The sequence below is a fragment of the Cupressus sempervirens genome, chromosome 5 (assembly GCF_028749045.1).
Source record: "Cupressus sempervirens isolate cs-2001-9-10 chromosome 5, ASM2874904v1, whole genome shotgun sequence".
Lineage (NCBI taxonomy): Eukaryota > Viridiplantae > Streptophyta > Pinopsida > Cupressales > Cupressaceae > Cupressus > Cupressus sempervirens.
In genome coordinates, this window is record NC_143122.1 from 417,564,391 (window position 1) to 417,578,574 (window position 14,184).

The window sequence follows — 14,184 nt, forward strand, 5'->3', positions numbered from 1 at the left end:
CAGTGAACAAGACTAAATCAGAACCTGTTATTGAGCAGAAGGCAGTCACATTCTTGTTATTGTGGGGAAATCATAGGGTAATCCTGAAAGGGGACATAACAATATGTATCAGAGCAATATTCCTGGAACTCTGAGGGACAAAAGATAGTGGATGCAGCTTAACCAAAGAGCTCTAAGCATCTTGGAGAGAGAAAGGAACAAACTTACATCCACCTAAACTCCATTCTAAACAATACAATGGGTGAACAAGTGGGACACAAATCGAGGGCTTTCAAGGAGTGCCACAAAAAAAACCCAAGCTCTCATGGAACATAATGAAAGAACGGCAGAACTACTTCTCCAAGCCATCCAAAATATGAACAACAATTGTAGACCCAACCAAACCAATGTGAGGGATGCAAATTCTAATCATTCTGAAAATGTGAGAGCCCTCTAAAATCAACACCAGAATAACTAGACCCTCCTTCATACCTAGGGAAGTAGAAGAAATTAATGCAGCAAATGATAACCTAGAGGAGCTGGCCCAGTCATTTTCAAGACTCCATTTTGAAACTAGGAAGAACATTCCATTTAGAAAATTTTGCGGTTGAAACTAGTAGGAACATTCCATTTAGAAAATTTTGCGAAGCCGGATCAAGAATTAACTATAGAAGGGAAAGGGGTCAACCTAATTAAATCTTACATCATAAACTAGGCAAAATTATTCTTCCTAATTTTGATGGGTCAGAGAAAATTAGTGCTCATTCATGGGTCCAAAAATTTGATACCTGCTTATCTCTTAACCCCATAATGGAAGAAGATGTCATCAAAGTTGCCATCCAACATTTAGAGGGGATTGCTCACGATTGGTGGCAACATGATTTGATTGCACAAAGCCATCATTACATATCATTCTACGATGACTCTGTAAAGAGCTTTGCCTAGAAAGAAAGAAAAACAACAATAAACAAAAGTAAAATAAAATAGACACATAAAGACACAACAGCTTATCTTGGGAGAATCCTTTAACTCGAGGGGAAAACTCATTTACACCAGAAAAACATCTCTTTTATTAAAATAATAAATGTTCAAGTACAACGCTTCACTTGATATAGTGTATTATCACATAAAGCAATCATATATATATATATATATATATATATAGAATTGAGAGCTCATATATATATATATAGAATTGAGAGACTCTTTATATCAAAAGCAAGGGTCTCTTGAATTTCTAAAAGCAGGTCTTTTCATATTTCCAAGCATATGTCTCTTTGCAAGTCGCATGTCCTCTTCATATAATAAAATATCAAATATTTAGAGCGAGACACCTAGCACATGTTGAATGCCACATAAGATACAAATGAAAATGATGGAAATATCATTATAAACATCTTTTCTAGCTGTTGACGCAATATAGAGGTATAATTCTCAATTTCAACATATAACAATGTCAGAGATAAAGATCTCTATCACAGCTAATCTTCAACACTCCCTCTTAGCAAGTCAGAGATCTTTAGTATAGTAGGCACACATAGCTGCAATAAAAAACATTAATAACAAATTCTCATTACAAATTTTTCAATAAAACATCATAACATTATTCACCATAGCTATTTCCGAAGGGTGAATCATAAAAGCATAAGATTAAAGTCTCAGAATCACACAAAACGTCCACCATGCCTACTTGCAAATGGTGGATCCATTGTGCCTCCTCACAGATGGTGGAACAAGGGCTTTCACCTCAGACTTCTCCCATAGTAGAATGCATTTCCACCATGCTTACTTGGAAAGGGTGGAATGAAGGCTTTCACCTCAGGCTTCTCCCAAAGAAGAATGCATTTCCACCATGCCTACTTGCGGAGGATGGATCCACCATACCTACTTGTAGAGGGTGGAACAAGGGATTTCACCTTGAAATTTTCTTGTAGAGAAGAACTCATTAGCAACATGCATACGAATGAGTGAGATTCTCTCTCAATAGAGACTCCCTCTTCACCGTTTTTGATTACCAGGATAGAGCTGATTCCAAGTTGACAAAACTAGGAGCTTTAGCAGTCACCCTGCCCACAATAGTTTGCAAAGATTAGACAACTTTCTGTATATGATCTTCCTTTTTTAATGAAAATAAGTATCACCAATTTTGTCCCATGCATGCAAGCAACATCCCCATGACTTTTGCATGTCATCTCATTGCTTCTTGATGCATCCTGCAACCAAGAGAGATTAATAATAAAATCAATCCATCATAAAGAGATATATAGAGATCAATGCTAAAAAACAAACACTATACCTAGTGCTATAAAAAAAATTTATAATCAATATTCCATATGTAATCATAGAATACTTATCTCTTTGTAGTCTGGATGCACAAGATTTTAGCTCTACAACAAAAATGTTCTCATGCTGAAAGACTATGTAGTCTTGGCAAAGCCGAATGCAAATGATCCAATACTTGAGACTTTTACTCTAAGAGCAATGAACAAAACTCTCTCAACAATAATAATAAGTCTCTGCTGAAGAATGCTGATAATCTAATCAATAATCACTGGTAGAAAGCAATCACATATAGAAAAGAGAACACACAGAAGTGTTCAATCAATAATCACCGGTAGAAAGCAATCACATATAGAAAAGAGAACATAGAAAAGAGAACACACAGGAGTGTCCAACACTTCTTTTAAAGATGCATGCTGATCACAACACCGTACAAATGCTATACACAGGTATACAATTCTCAAAGTATACAAATTTTACATACAAAATATAAACTCTGTTAGAAAACTTTAGACTATAAATGATTGAGTCTGGAAAAATACGATATACACTTCAAATAGAATATTAAAGATATGAGTCTTAACCTCAATAAAATAGACGATATACTCTGAATAAATACATAGAATATACAGAATCAGCAACATCGTAAACACCAACGAACACTTAAAATAAACATACATAATCTCTCTGAATGTATGAAAAAAATAATCTACTCACTGTGTAAAATTTGAACCATACACAACACTTAAGAGCACTGATACAAAAAATATTGATCGACTTGCACACAAACGCTATGCCAAAGAACAAGCATAGAGAAAAAAAGAAAAACAAGGGACAGTGATGATGATCACCGACTATATGAAAAAAGACACATGTAATAATAAAAGACTTATACACAAACTGAATAAAAGAAAATAGAGAAATCCAATGATTTGGATGAATATAATCATCTCAGAGAGCTGATGATTTGAGATTGGATGAATCAATAAACTATAAAATAGAGTCCTGCTATCATACTGTTACTCCTGCTAAACAAGAACTCGATCCCTTGCTTGACACTATTCAATAAAAATGAGATGAAAGAACTATTAGGTATTACTCTGCAAATGAGTGATAAGAAAAAGGATTGAAGAACTCACAGAAGGCATACAGTTAATGGTAGCAAAGAACAGAGAATGACTACCAGGAATTGAAACATTACTAAAGAGAGGCAAACTGAAAAAGATCTCTGTCGCTACTACTCCCTTATTGCTGATATCAACTTGGCTTTGATAAAATAAACACATAAATAGACAACAACTTATCCCGGGAAATATCATCATAAATATCTTCTCTAGCTGTTGACCCAATATAGAGGTATAATTCTCAATTTCAACATATAGCAATATTAGAGATAAAGATCTCTATCACAGCTATAATCTTCAGCAAACATCACCAACAAATTCATTGACATATTTGATCAAAAACACTTGGTGAGGCATTTTAAAGAATCAACACAATTAAGGTAAGAAGAGACCATGGTGGACTGTGAGATGGAATTCCAAAGGCTCTTTGTCATGGTTCATGGAAAAATTGAAAAGACTCACATACCTTTTTATGAAGGGACTATTGGAATGTAATGACCCCTTTTTGAAGTGCCCTAGTTGTTTCCCCGAAATTACAAATTCCAGTAAAACAAGTAGAATAGTAACTTAATGTACCATATGAGGGGGTGTACCTAGTGAGGAATTGATGCAGAAGCATCCTTGGGCAGCTAAGAATCTTGCATCAACCAAAAATATTTCCTTTCTATTCCTATTCTTGTTTGCCAGTTTGTGTTTTGTGTTGCAATTGTTCCAGTTGACTCATTATTCCATGTGATCCTTATGATGTGTTCTTGACACCATGGTACACCTATGTTTGGGTTTGCATTCTGATTGGTTCTTTCCTCATGAAGTTATCTTAAGTTTGGTCCAGTCCTATTTGTTCTTCCTGTTCTTATGGAAAGTATGGACTTATTGATCTTGCAATATTGTTCCACGTTTGGTGAAGCTTAATGGCACATATCTCAATGTTCTTGGATCATGTATGTACCTATGTCTTGAATTACAGAGGTTTACACGGTCTATGTAATGAGATCTATATGATTTAGGTCTCGACCTATATGTTGTAATTCATTTTCTTCATCTTCGGAGAATGTGATCGGTCTGGACAACTTGTGGATTGTGATTTTGTATATAAGTGTTGTATTAGTTCTTGTTTAAGAAGAATTCACAAAGGGGAGAAGTAGTCATGAATAGAATGAAGTGTGGTAGATTTGGGAAGGTAGGTTATGTGTTTAGTAATAAAACATATATATTAAAAGTTTGTAAGCTGCATTTGCAGTTCAATATGATGTATATTCTTGTTCCTGTGATAATGAGAAGATCTATTTGCATATTTGTTGGTGTTGATTATTGTTATTGGTTGTGATTTCCCCTGTGTTGATTCTAGCCGCATGGTTGGGCCATCTTTAGGGGGGAAACTCCTGCCATGATTGGGTCAAGTGGTATCAAAGCACAAGTTTCATTCTTGTGATTACAGATCCGTGTTCCTAAGCTTACAAAGTTGTGGATTTGTTGTTTGGTTTGGCAGAACTAGGGATCTAACCTACATAAATAGAGGGCTTGCGCAAGGTGGTGAGGAGAGGATTTGTTGCTGATTGTTGGAGGTATCCCTTTGGTAGAATATTGCCAACTGAGGCAGATTGCCAGTGTGTGTTCAATAGATCGCCTAAGCTTTGTTATTAGATTGCCGAAGTTGAGGCACTTGCACTGAAAGATTGGAAGGATGCCGTCAAGAAGGATGAACCCTAGAAGATTAGAACAAATGATGGAGGAATTTAGAAATGAGATAGGACTGAGATATTATAACAAAGTATGAGCACACCACCCTTGGCTTATTATGATTTGATTGCATCACATTTTTGATTTCTCAAAATATCTGATTTGATGCCATCACATTTTGATTTGCCATGAACCCTAATAAAGTTGCCATCACATTTTTGTTTTCTCAATTGATTAGATGCCATAACAAAGTATGAGCTCACCACGCTTGTCTTATAACTGGTACTTTCTATCTAAACATATCACATACTAGTATTAATATAGATGTTTGTTTAACATATCAATCACTGCTCTTCTATTCATGTTTCCAGATTGCTCTAGAAAAATTGTGAATTACTGAGGCAAGATGATTTTCGTTAGGCATTGATATCGTTCATGGTGGTGACATGGCACCTAATCTATCCAAGGCCTAGTAAGTGCCTTAAGTGCAAATAGAAATGGAGGTCAGACATATATGTGGGTAAAGAAGCAAAGTATGCAATATCTAGGCATTATTTGACACGGAAGCCAGAGAAGAAGAAAAATAAAGAGAAGAAGAAAATCCCAGCAAAAGAAAACGACATAATGCAGAAGATCTCAAAGGCATCTGATAAAAAAGAAGCAAGGACAAAAATAAATGTAATTGGATAATTGGAATCAAGATGGGCCAATACGGAGCTATGAAGCAACCCTTGTATCCACAAAATCTAGAATCCAGTTCAACCCATCTCAACAGTAAAATTTGTAACATGTCAACCCGGCATATGTCCATAAAATCCCTAAGACTCCTCTGGCCAATCAAAGGAATATCTTCATAGAACATTGCATAGATGTGTATCATACTATTGATCCTCATACTAATATATAATATCTTGCTGTAATGTTAAAAGATATCTATGATATTAAACAAATGTTGCTAATGGTATTACAAAATGGATCTAAAGATTACAAACCTCCAAGGGTTATTTTAGGGATTTGTACGTTGAAGAGATTTAGTTACAACAATCACTGCTCAAGGGCATGCAATTTTAGGATCCCTCAAGATATGTAGAGGGAGAACTACAATGAAGAAGGAGGACAATTCAAATGCATCTATAAGCATTAGCAAATTGATAACAATTAACACGACTAATTGGAACCTACTATTGATCATAAGGCAATAACTTTCTTGTTATTGTGGGCAAATTATAGGGTAATCCTAGAAGGGGACATTATGGATAACCACCTCCTAGAACTATTGAACCATTGATCTCCTAAACCATTGGACGGCAATCCATGCTGAGTTGAGCTTCATCAAGTTGTGTCATAACCCTCGTAAGGGTATGATTCCCAAGATCAAAGACTCCCAAGCTAATTTGGCTACAAAACATTTTAAGTTCTATCTATACTAGATTCCTACTTGTCTTCAAAGAACTAGACTTATTTAAAATGCGTATAAAGAAACTTCTCCTTCACCATTGTCAACCTATGGAGGATCTTGAACAATGGATGCATTAGTTACTTTGAGCTTTCCAATGATAACATCATTCACTTGAAGTCTATAGTCCCAAGTTGTTTGGTTCATTTTCTTGCAATTATAATATTTGTCCTTATTGCATCTTCTACTATTTGAGTATAACACTACCCTAGTTTGAGGAGCATTTGTTGTATTTCCTACAACTGTTCAACTCTCTTCAGGTAGGATAGTTGAAATCATATCTTCCAAAGTTTTAGAAGAAAGTTGACTAAGTTAAGCACACTCAAGCTGGAGTAGCACTGGGATGGGTGACCTCCTGGGAAGTCTTAGTCCTTCACCTAGATCCGATGAGTGCTAAGTGTTCCATTTATTCTCATGAGAGATGGATTGATGTTGAATGACTATTCATGAAACATGGGTCAATGAGTTTGACTCAAAAACTACACAGTTAAATCTTGATAGCAATATCACAATTTGACTTGTTGTGGAAATTTTCTCCAACTTATCGATTGATGAGCTTAAGGGGCTTTCTAATGAATGGTTCACAAGGAACAACACTTGGTGAGGGTTTTGTAAATGGGGTTGCAAGCATAGTGGGTTTAATAATGGAGGAAACTCCGTAGTTAAGTGCACTCAAGCTGGAGTAGTACTGGGATGGGTGACCTCCCAAGAAGTTCTGGTGCTTCACCTTTGTGAGCATCACCTAGATCCAATTAGTGCTAAGTGTTCCATTTATTATCATGAGAGATGAATTTGTGTTGAATCATTACTCATGAAACATGGATCAATGAGCTTGACTCAAAAACTACATAGTTAAATCTTGGTAGCAATATCACAAGATTAAAGATGATATTGCTGAATCTAGAAGATATGTTTTTTAATGAAATAGCTTTAGTAGCTTTAGCATCCTCATCATCCAGTAGAACATTGACTACAACTAGTTGTTGAAGAAGAAATATCAGATTGTTCATGGGACTTGACATAGTGACTCCATTAATCATCTTGAACTTAAAAATTTGAAGCTTTAGAGAAAATTTTGCATTAACCATTGCTTGTTCCAAATAGCGTGGTCAAACTCGCTTGAATTTCCTTCGATGGTTTTGCCAAATCTACATGATGTGAGTCAGAATTAGAAAGGGAAAGACCAAAGATAGCTTTGGCTTTATCATCTTGGTTCTGCCATTCTAGTACTTTACTAGCATGTATAGAAAGTTTCTCATTTCTATTTACTAATCATCACAGGTTCTTGTGCATCAATTGCATCTATAGGAAGTTTCTCATTTCCATTTACTAATCATCCTAGGTTCTTTTGCATCAATTGCATCTGGATTTTTCTTTCCAAGTGTGGAAGTTGAATAAGAATATTTATCCAATGGAAATTTCATTTTTGATAAATTATAAGAGCCCAAATAATGAAACTGAAAACTTTCAAACTCTAATACATACTTCCAAAAAATTACCTTGAAATTCATGTTTATCGTAACATTGGCATAAACACTAGCTGCTAGTTTTGAGTAGAAACCCTTAAGAACAATTGCTGAAACTATAGCCACCAATCTGGTCATTGAATTTATTGGCAAAAAAATGTGTTGCGTATTTGTTAACCCTTAGCCATCATGGGATACCCTAGCCATAGCTAAAATACTACGCCATTTTACAGTTATGTTTTTTTTCTTGAATATTTGTCAAGTTGATGTTTGCCTAGTCATATGGTGCAAAATTGGTCATAAACCCCTCCCAAAAATATTGCTTTTTTAAAATGGAACTCTTTATGATTTTTGAGAAAGAGGTGCGATTCTTCAAAAGAAAAATAGACACGATCATTCTTTTTGATCGATTTGTTAACAAAGACATCAAGTGTTTGTTCAAAATATACTTTTTCAGTCTTAGTTGAGAGATCAATATTCCTATCCCTAATACACATCAAGCGAACATTTGAAGAGTTAGATGGGTAGCTCGGCTATGCACTTTCCTATGTACTTACAAGGAACTTGAGTAGGCTATGGAAATAATCAATCATTCTGAAAGTCACAGTGGCACCATTTGTTGTGCATTGCAACTTTTTCATTAGCATTTGACTTCTTGACATTTGTATCCTACCAATTCACCGCACACTTCCCTCTCGTAAGGATACTGTATGAGACTCACATTCCCCTCATTTAGAGATTAAGAATTTAAGAGAGCTTAACATTCAATATCTCAATCAGATTAAGAGTTATTAACCAACCAGATGAGAAAGAAGCTGGAAACTCCTACATTCTGATTACTGAGAGATCAAATGGGTTCTACCTGAAATTATCAATTGGGAAGTATCAGTTAGAATAACCCCTTGTTGCATGGATCTTATTAATTGGGCTATGACTTCTGCATGCACTCCTTTTGCTTGACTTGAGATGACCATTTGTTGAGTTAGACGTGACTACAAATTGATGTTCATAAGACACAAATTTCCCAAAGCATTTCGTTATAATGCTGAATGTACAGAACATAAGTAATGGCATGCTAACAATTACTTTTTTTCACAGGTTCGGGAATTTGTTACTTCATACAGTTTACTGCGGGAGATGGGCTTCCCTTCACATACTGTTGCTGGGGTGCTAGCCATGTATGATAATGACAGAGATAAAGCACTGGCACATTTTCTAAGCAATCCATCATAAGACTGGGGGAATTCTATCAACTTTGTTAATATACAAGTGATATGCAATTATTTGGTAGGTTTTGTTTCCGATTTTTATATGGTATTCTGCACAACCAATGTTTATTTTCTGAACCGATCTAATTAATATATAGAACATTAATGCTTAGAAAGTAATTCACTTTTTATTCATCTCCATACTCATGGTGCAAATACGAATTGGGTTCTTGTATGGTACAACAGTTTCTTTCTATAATCGTCGATTGAAAATGTATAACTGGCAAAGTACACTGAAACGTTCAGATAAAATGCATTTAATATTCAACACCCAAGGTTATATATGTTGTTTGTCACTATCGAGAAGTTCATGAAATGGATTATATTTGAAGGCAGTAAAATTGCAAGTTTACTATTTTCCTTACATTGGTGCTAGGTGTGTGCAAAAATATTGGACTCAATATAGGACCAAATTTTTGTATCTTATTTAGTCAACTAAAAGATATTGGTGAACTTGGACAAATCAGTGGAAATAAGCTGATGCTATTGTACATGTCTAATAAATTAATAAATTCTAAGCAGAAAAATTCTTTAGGACTATAATTTAAAAATCATTTGTGCCAATGTATTACTCTTGTACTCGAAACATAATTCTTTAGTTCATTTGATTCAATATAGGACTGAATTCGGGTTTATTTCTGAACATACTAAAAGCTATGGTTGGACTTGGAGATGATTGACTTTCTTCCATTTGCTTTAAAAGTAGTGGAAATAAACAGACAATACATTCTAACCTCTAAAATTAATTGCCACATTATAAATTTTACAAATGTTTGGGTGGATGTATTAATCTTCTTGTAACAATATTCCTTTAGTTCATATGATCTTTGGTTTGTCTTTACCCCTTTTTAAGTAAATTAAAATATATATTTTTCTCATACTTCCTTTTCCCTATGATGGATCACTGTGATATGGAATGCTAATAAAAATTTCAGCACATAGTTTTAACCAGAATCATTCTCAAGCACTATTATGGACTATGGAAATATCATATCTATTTTGTATGGTTTCTCTCTGAAGGAAAAAAATTTAAATCTGAGCAGTACAATTGTTGCATGGTTTTTTGAAATTTAGATCTATACAAAATTCATTTTCATATTTTATTTTTTCTTGAGAGTTGAAATCTATGTAGATTACTTTTAACCTTTCCAATTGAAAATTCTGATTGCATGGAAACATCTACCACATGATTGAGTTGCGTCGTAAAGTTATTAACAATTGCTCTTATAGATAGGAAATGCCGAATGGCATTGATTTTGCTATTGGTACCAGGATCTTTTCGAACAGAGGACTATGTCATTTTTATTACTCTCTTACGATAAAATTAATATCTTTTTAATTTTAAGGGCTTCTCTATTTGAGTCAATCATAAATCTGGACCTATATCCATAAAATGCATTTGCTGTCTATTTGCAATGTGATAAAACATTTGTATGATTGAATTTGATCCATTTGCATCTCTCTGCAAGTTCTTATGTTGCATCTAGAATGCCAGCCAAACCCATCAGTCACAGATGCATTGGGTTTCTCTGAAGGAAAAATATTTAAATCTGAGCAGTACAATTGTCGCATGTTTTTTTAAAATTTAGATCTATACAATATTCATTTTCATATTTTATTTTTCTTGAGAGTTGAAATCTATATAGATTAGTACCTTTCCAATTGAAAATTCTGATTGCATGGAAACATGTACCACATGATTGAGTTGCGTCGTAAAATTATTAACAAGTGCTCTTATAGATAGGAAATGCCAAATGGCATTGATTTTGCTATTGGTACCAGGATCTTTTTTGAACAGAGGACTAGGTCATTTTTATTACACTCTTATGATTAAATTAATGTCTCTTTAATTTTAAGGGCTTCTCTATTTGAGTCAGTCATACTCTGGACCTACATCCATAAAATGCATTTGCTGTCTATTTGTAATGTGATAAAAAATTTGTATGATTGAATTTGATCCATTTGCATCTCTCTGAAAGTTCTTATGTTGCATCTAGAATGCCAACCAAACCCATCAGGCACAGATGCATTGTGTTTCTCAACAAGAAAGCCACCTTTTCTAGCAGGAAAATCTCGTGTTAGTAGATTACATGTACCCGGTAAATTTTGGATCAGTCCTAAATGGCTGGCAGGTAGTTGTTAAGATGCCAGGGAGGTGTAAATTTCACTTCTGAGTCATGGTTGAAGTGGTTGTGTCAGGGAGGTGTAAAGATGCCAAAGAGACACCCACTTCAGTTCACAAATGGACTTCCAGAAGCTTACCTAATGTACAAGAAGGGAATACAATCAGGCCTTGAGAATATTTTCAGACAGGTTAAATGAAGCTAATACTGCTGAAGTGAATGAGAGATTAATTTTCATAAATGTGAGGTGGTGGAGAAGGATTTTAAGGTGTAGGCAGATTTCTAAGATGAGGCAACTGAAAAAGAAACTGTTTATCTCCCAAAAATAACTAGAAGCGTTGATAGTGATACTTTCAAGGCGCCTCATACTGCAGATGACAAGTCAGAACAGTGGGAGAATGAAAAACAAAAGAAATAGGTTTTCTCAGTTCAGGACAAGGTAGAACAGGCTTAAAACCAATATAACTAAAGTAGACAAGGAGATGGAGGATATGTACTATGATACCAAATGTGTGTATGGTCCCACTATATCTCCACTTTAATGGTGTCATCTTTCCATGGTGATTTTCAATCTTACAACTTCCTCTTTGAGGATCTTGTTTTCTATTTTGAGATTCTTACTAGCTTCTGTGCTTGCTTTCAACTTGAATCCCCAAGCTGCTGCTTCGTTTCTGTGAGATCAATGACAAAAGGAACTATTTGCTTTAAACCAAGAGTTGCACAAAACAATAGAGATGGGGGGTTCAACGATAATAGAGACGAGTAGCACAAAACAAATGGAAGAAATTCAATCAGAACATTAGAATAACAGAAAACAATATAAGAGACCAAATAAAAGCAGCCAAATCCAGGACACAAATTGTTAATGGTCCATTAAATGAGCAAAACATAAATCATAGAAAAACAAATAGAGAACAATTAAGAGAAGAAAAGGACAAACAAGATATCATAATCAAATTTCATAATCAAAGGTTTGAAGGACTTTTGGGGAATAAGTATTGATATTTTACTAAGAGACTTTCCTGAAGGCCACTTGGAGTGGTTATGTAGTATTCGATAGGACAATGGGGTTCGAAAGAAAACATGTGAAAACATATATAGGCATGTAAGGGTCACACTAAAGTGTGTGGATAACAAAAATGCAATCTCAAAGAGGAAGGGAATGCTTAGAGGACCACATTTTTACTTTGAAGACGTATGTTTGCACAGGAGAAAGTTAAAACAGAGAGGAGGAAAATGGGCTTGGCTGAAAAATGGTAAAGCCCAAATTAGTGACATACTTTCACGCAAGAAATAGGGGTGTGGGACCCATGGAAGTACCTTCATATGGTAAATTGAAATTGTAGAGGATTCTTTCAGAGGAGGATCAGGGGAAAGACATTATTATACCTATGGAAACATGAGGATGATGGTTGCAAAGTTTTGGAGTTTGAAGGTTACAAAAAATTCTCGGTATGGAATAAAGGGTTAGATTTAGGTAATGAACATAGGGGATCACACTTTTAATTGAAGAACGAGGAAGTGTTATAATTGTTGAGAAAGAGGGTCTAAATAAACAATTTATATGGTTGAAAATAAAGGATAATGAAGTCACAATTTGGTTGGCTGGATCTTACTTCGCTCCAAAAAAACTCATCTAGAAAAGAGGAATCTTGATAATGAAAAACCTTATGCAACATTAAAAAAAAGACATCTATTTTTAGTACTTTGGTAGAGAGTTTTGATGGGTGATTTTAATGCAAGGACACCAAACAATCATGCTCTTCACTTGGACATTATGGCTAGAGGAAAACAAGGAGCATGTTTGGGACAAGGGATTCACAAGACGAACAAGGGACATTTCTCATTTTGGAGAAGAGCTACTAGGTGTTTGTAGCTTGTATGTTTTGCTTATTTGTAATGGAATTAAAATATTTTGATGGTTTGGAGGCATCTCTTGTAAAACATACAATGAACAAAATGCTGTGGACCTTGTGTTGTGCTCTCCTAAAAGGAAGTATTTTGTATATGATCAAGAGTTTTATGCTATTGTTGAAGCCTTTAAGAAGTAGAGACATTATTTGATTCCTAAGGAGTTTGTGTTGTATACTGATCATAAAGCTTTATAGTATTTGGGAAGTCAACATAAGTTAAATCAGAGATGTGAAGTGGGTTGAGTACTTGCAGAGTTTCACATTTGTGATCAAGCATAAAAGTGAAGTTACGAACCAAGTTGTTGATGCATTGAGCATACACCGTTCTTTGTTCACTAAAAGGAAGGTTGAAGTTATTGGTTTCGATGAAATGAAGGAATTGTATGATACTACCACGATTTTTCTAAGGCGTGGAGAGAGTGCAGAGCACCAAATCAATAAGATCAAATGAGTTAGTTTGATGAGTATTTCATTCAAGAAGGTATGTTGTTCAAAGGAATTCAATTGTGTATACCAATAAGTTCGATGAGAGTTAATTTGATTAAGGAAAAGCATTGTGGTTGTTTGGTCAGACATATTGGAATTGGTAAGACAATGAGTTAGCTTAAGGATAAGTATTATTGGCCACAGATGTATAAGGATGTTTAGAAGTTTGTAAGGAGTCGTGGAATTTGTCAAGTTGAAAAATGAGTGAGTTAGAATACTGGATTGTGTACACCTATTTCTGTTTCTGAGAAACCTTGGAGTGATGTTAATATGAATTTTGTTCTTGGATTACCTAAGACAACAAGAGGGTATGATTCCATATTTGTTGTTGTGGATAGATTTTCTAAGGTGACACATTGCATACCATGTAAGACATTAGATACTGTGCATATCGTTGAGATTTTCTTCA

The 14,184-nt window shown here is 34.8% G+C and overlaps 1 protein-coding gene across 1 annotated transcript in view; it reads left to right on the plus strand.

Moving 5' to 3' along the window:
* Positions 1-9,537, plus strand: part of LOC149556556 (Ubiquitin-associated/translation elongation factor EF1B protein) — a 48,144-nt gene extending 38,607 nt beyond the window's left edge. The window contains exon 5 of the mRNA XM_089830887.1: positions 9,084-9,537. Coding sequence (XP_089687013.1) covers positions 9,084-9,218 — 135 coding nt within the window. The 3' untranslated portion in view covers positions 9,219-9,537. The remainder of the gene's footprint in view (positions 1-9,083) is intronic.
* The last annotated feature ends 4,647 nt before the right edge of the window (positions 9,538-14,184 follow it).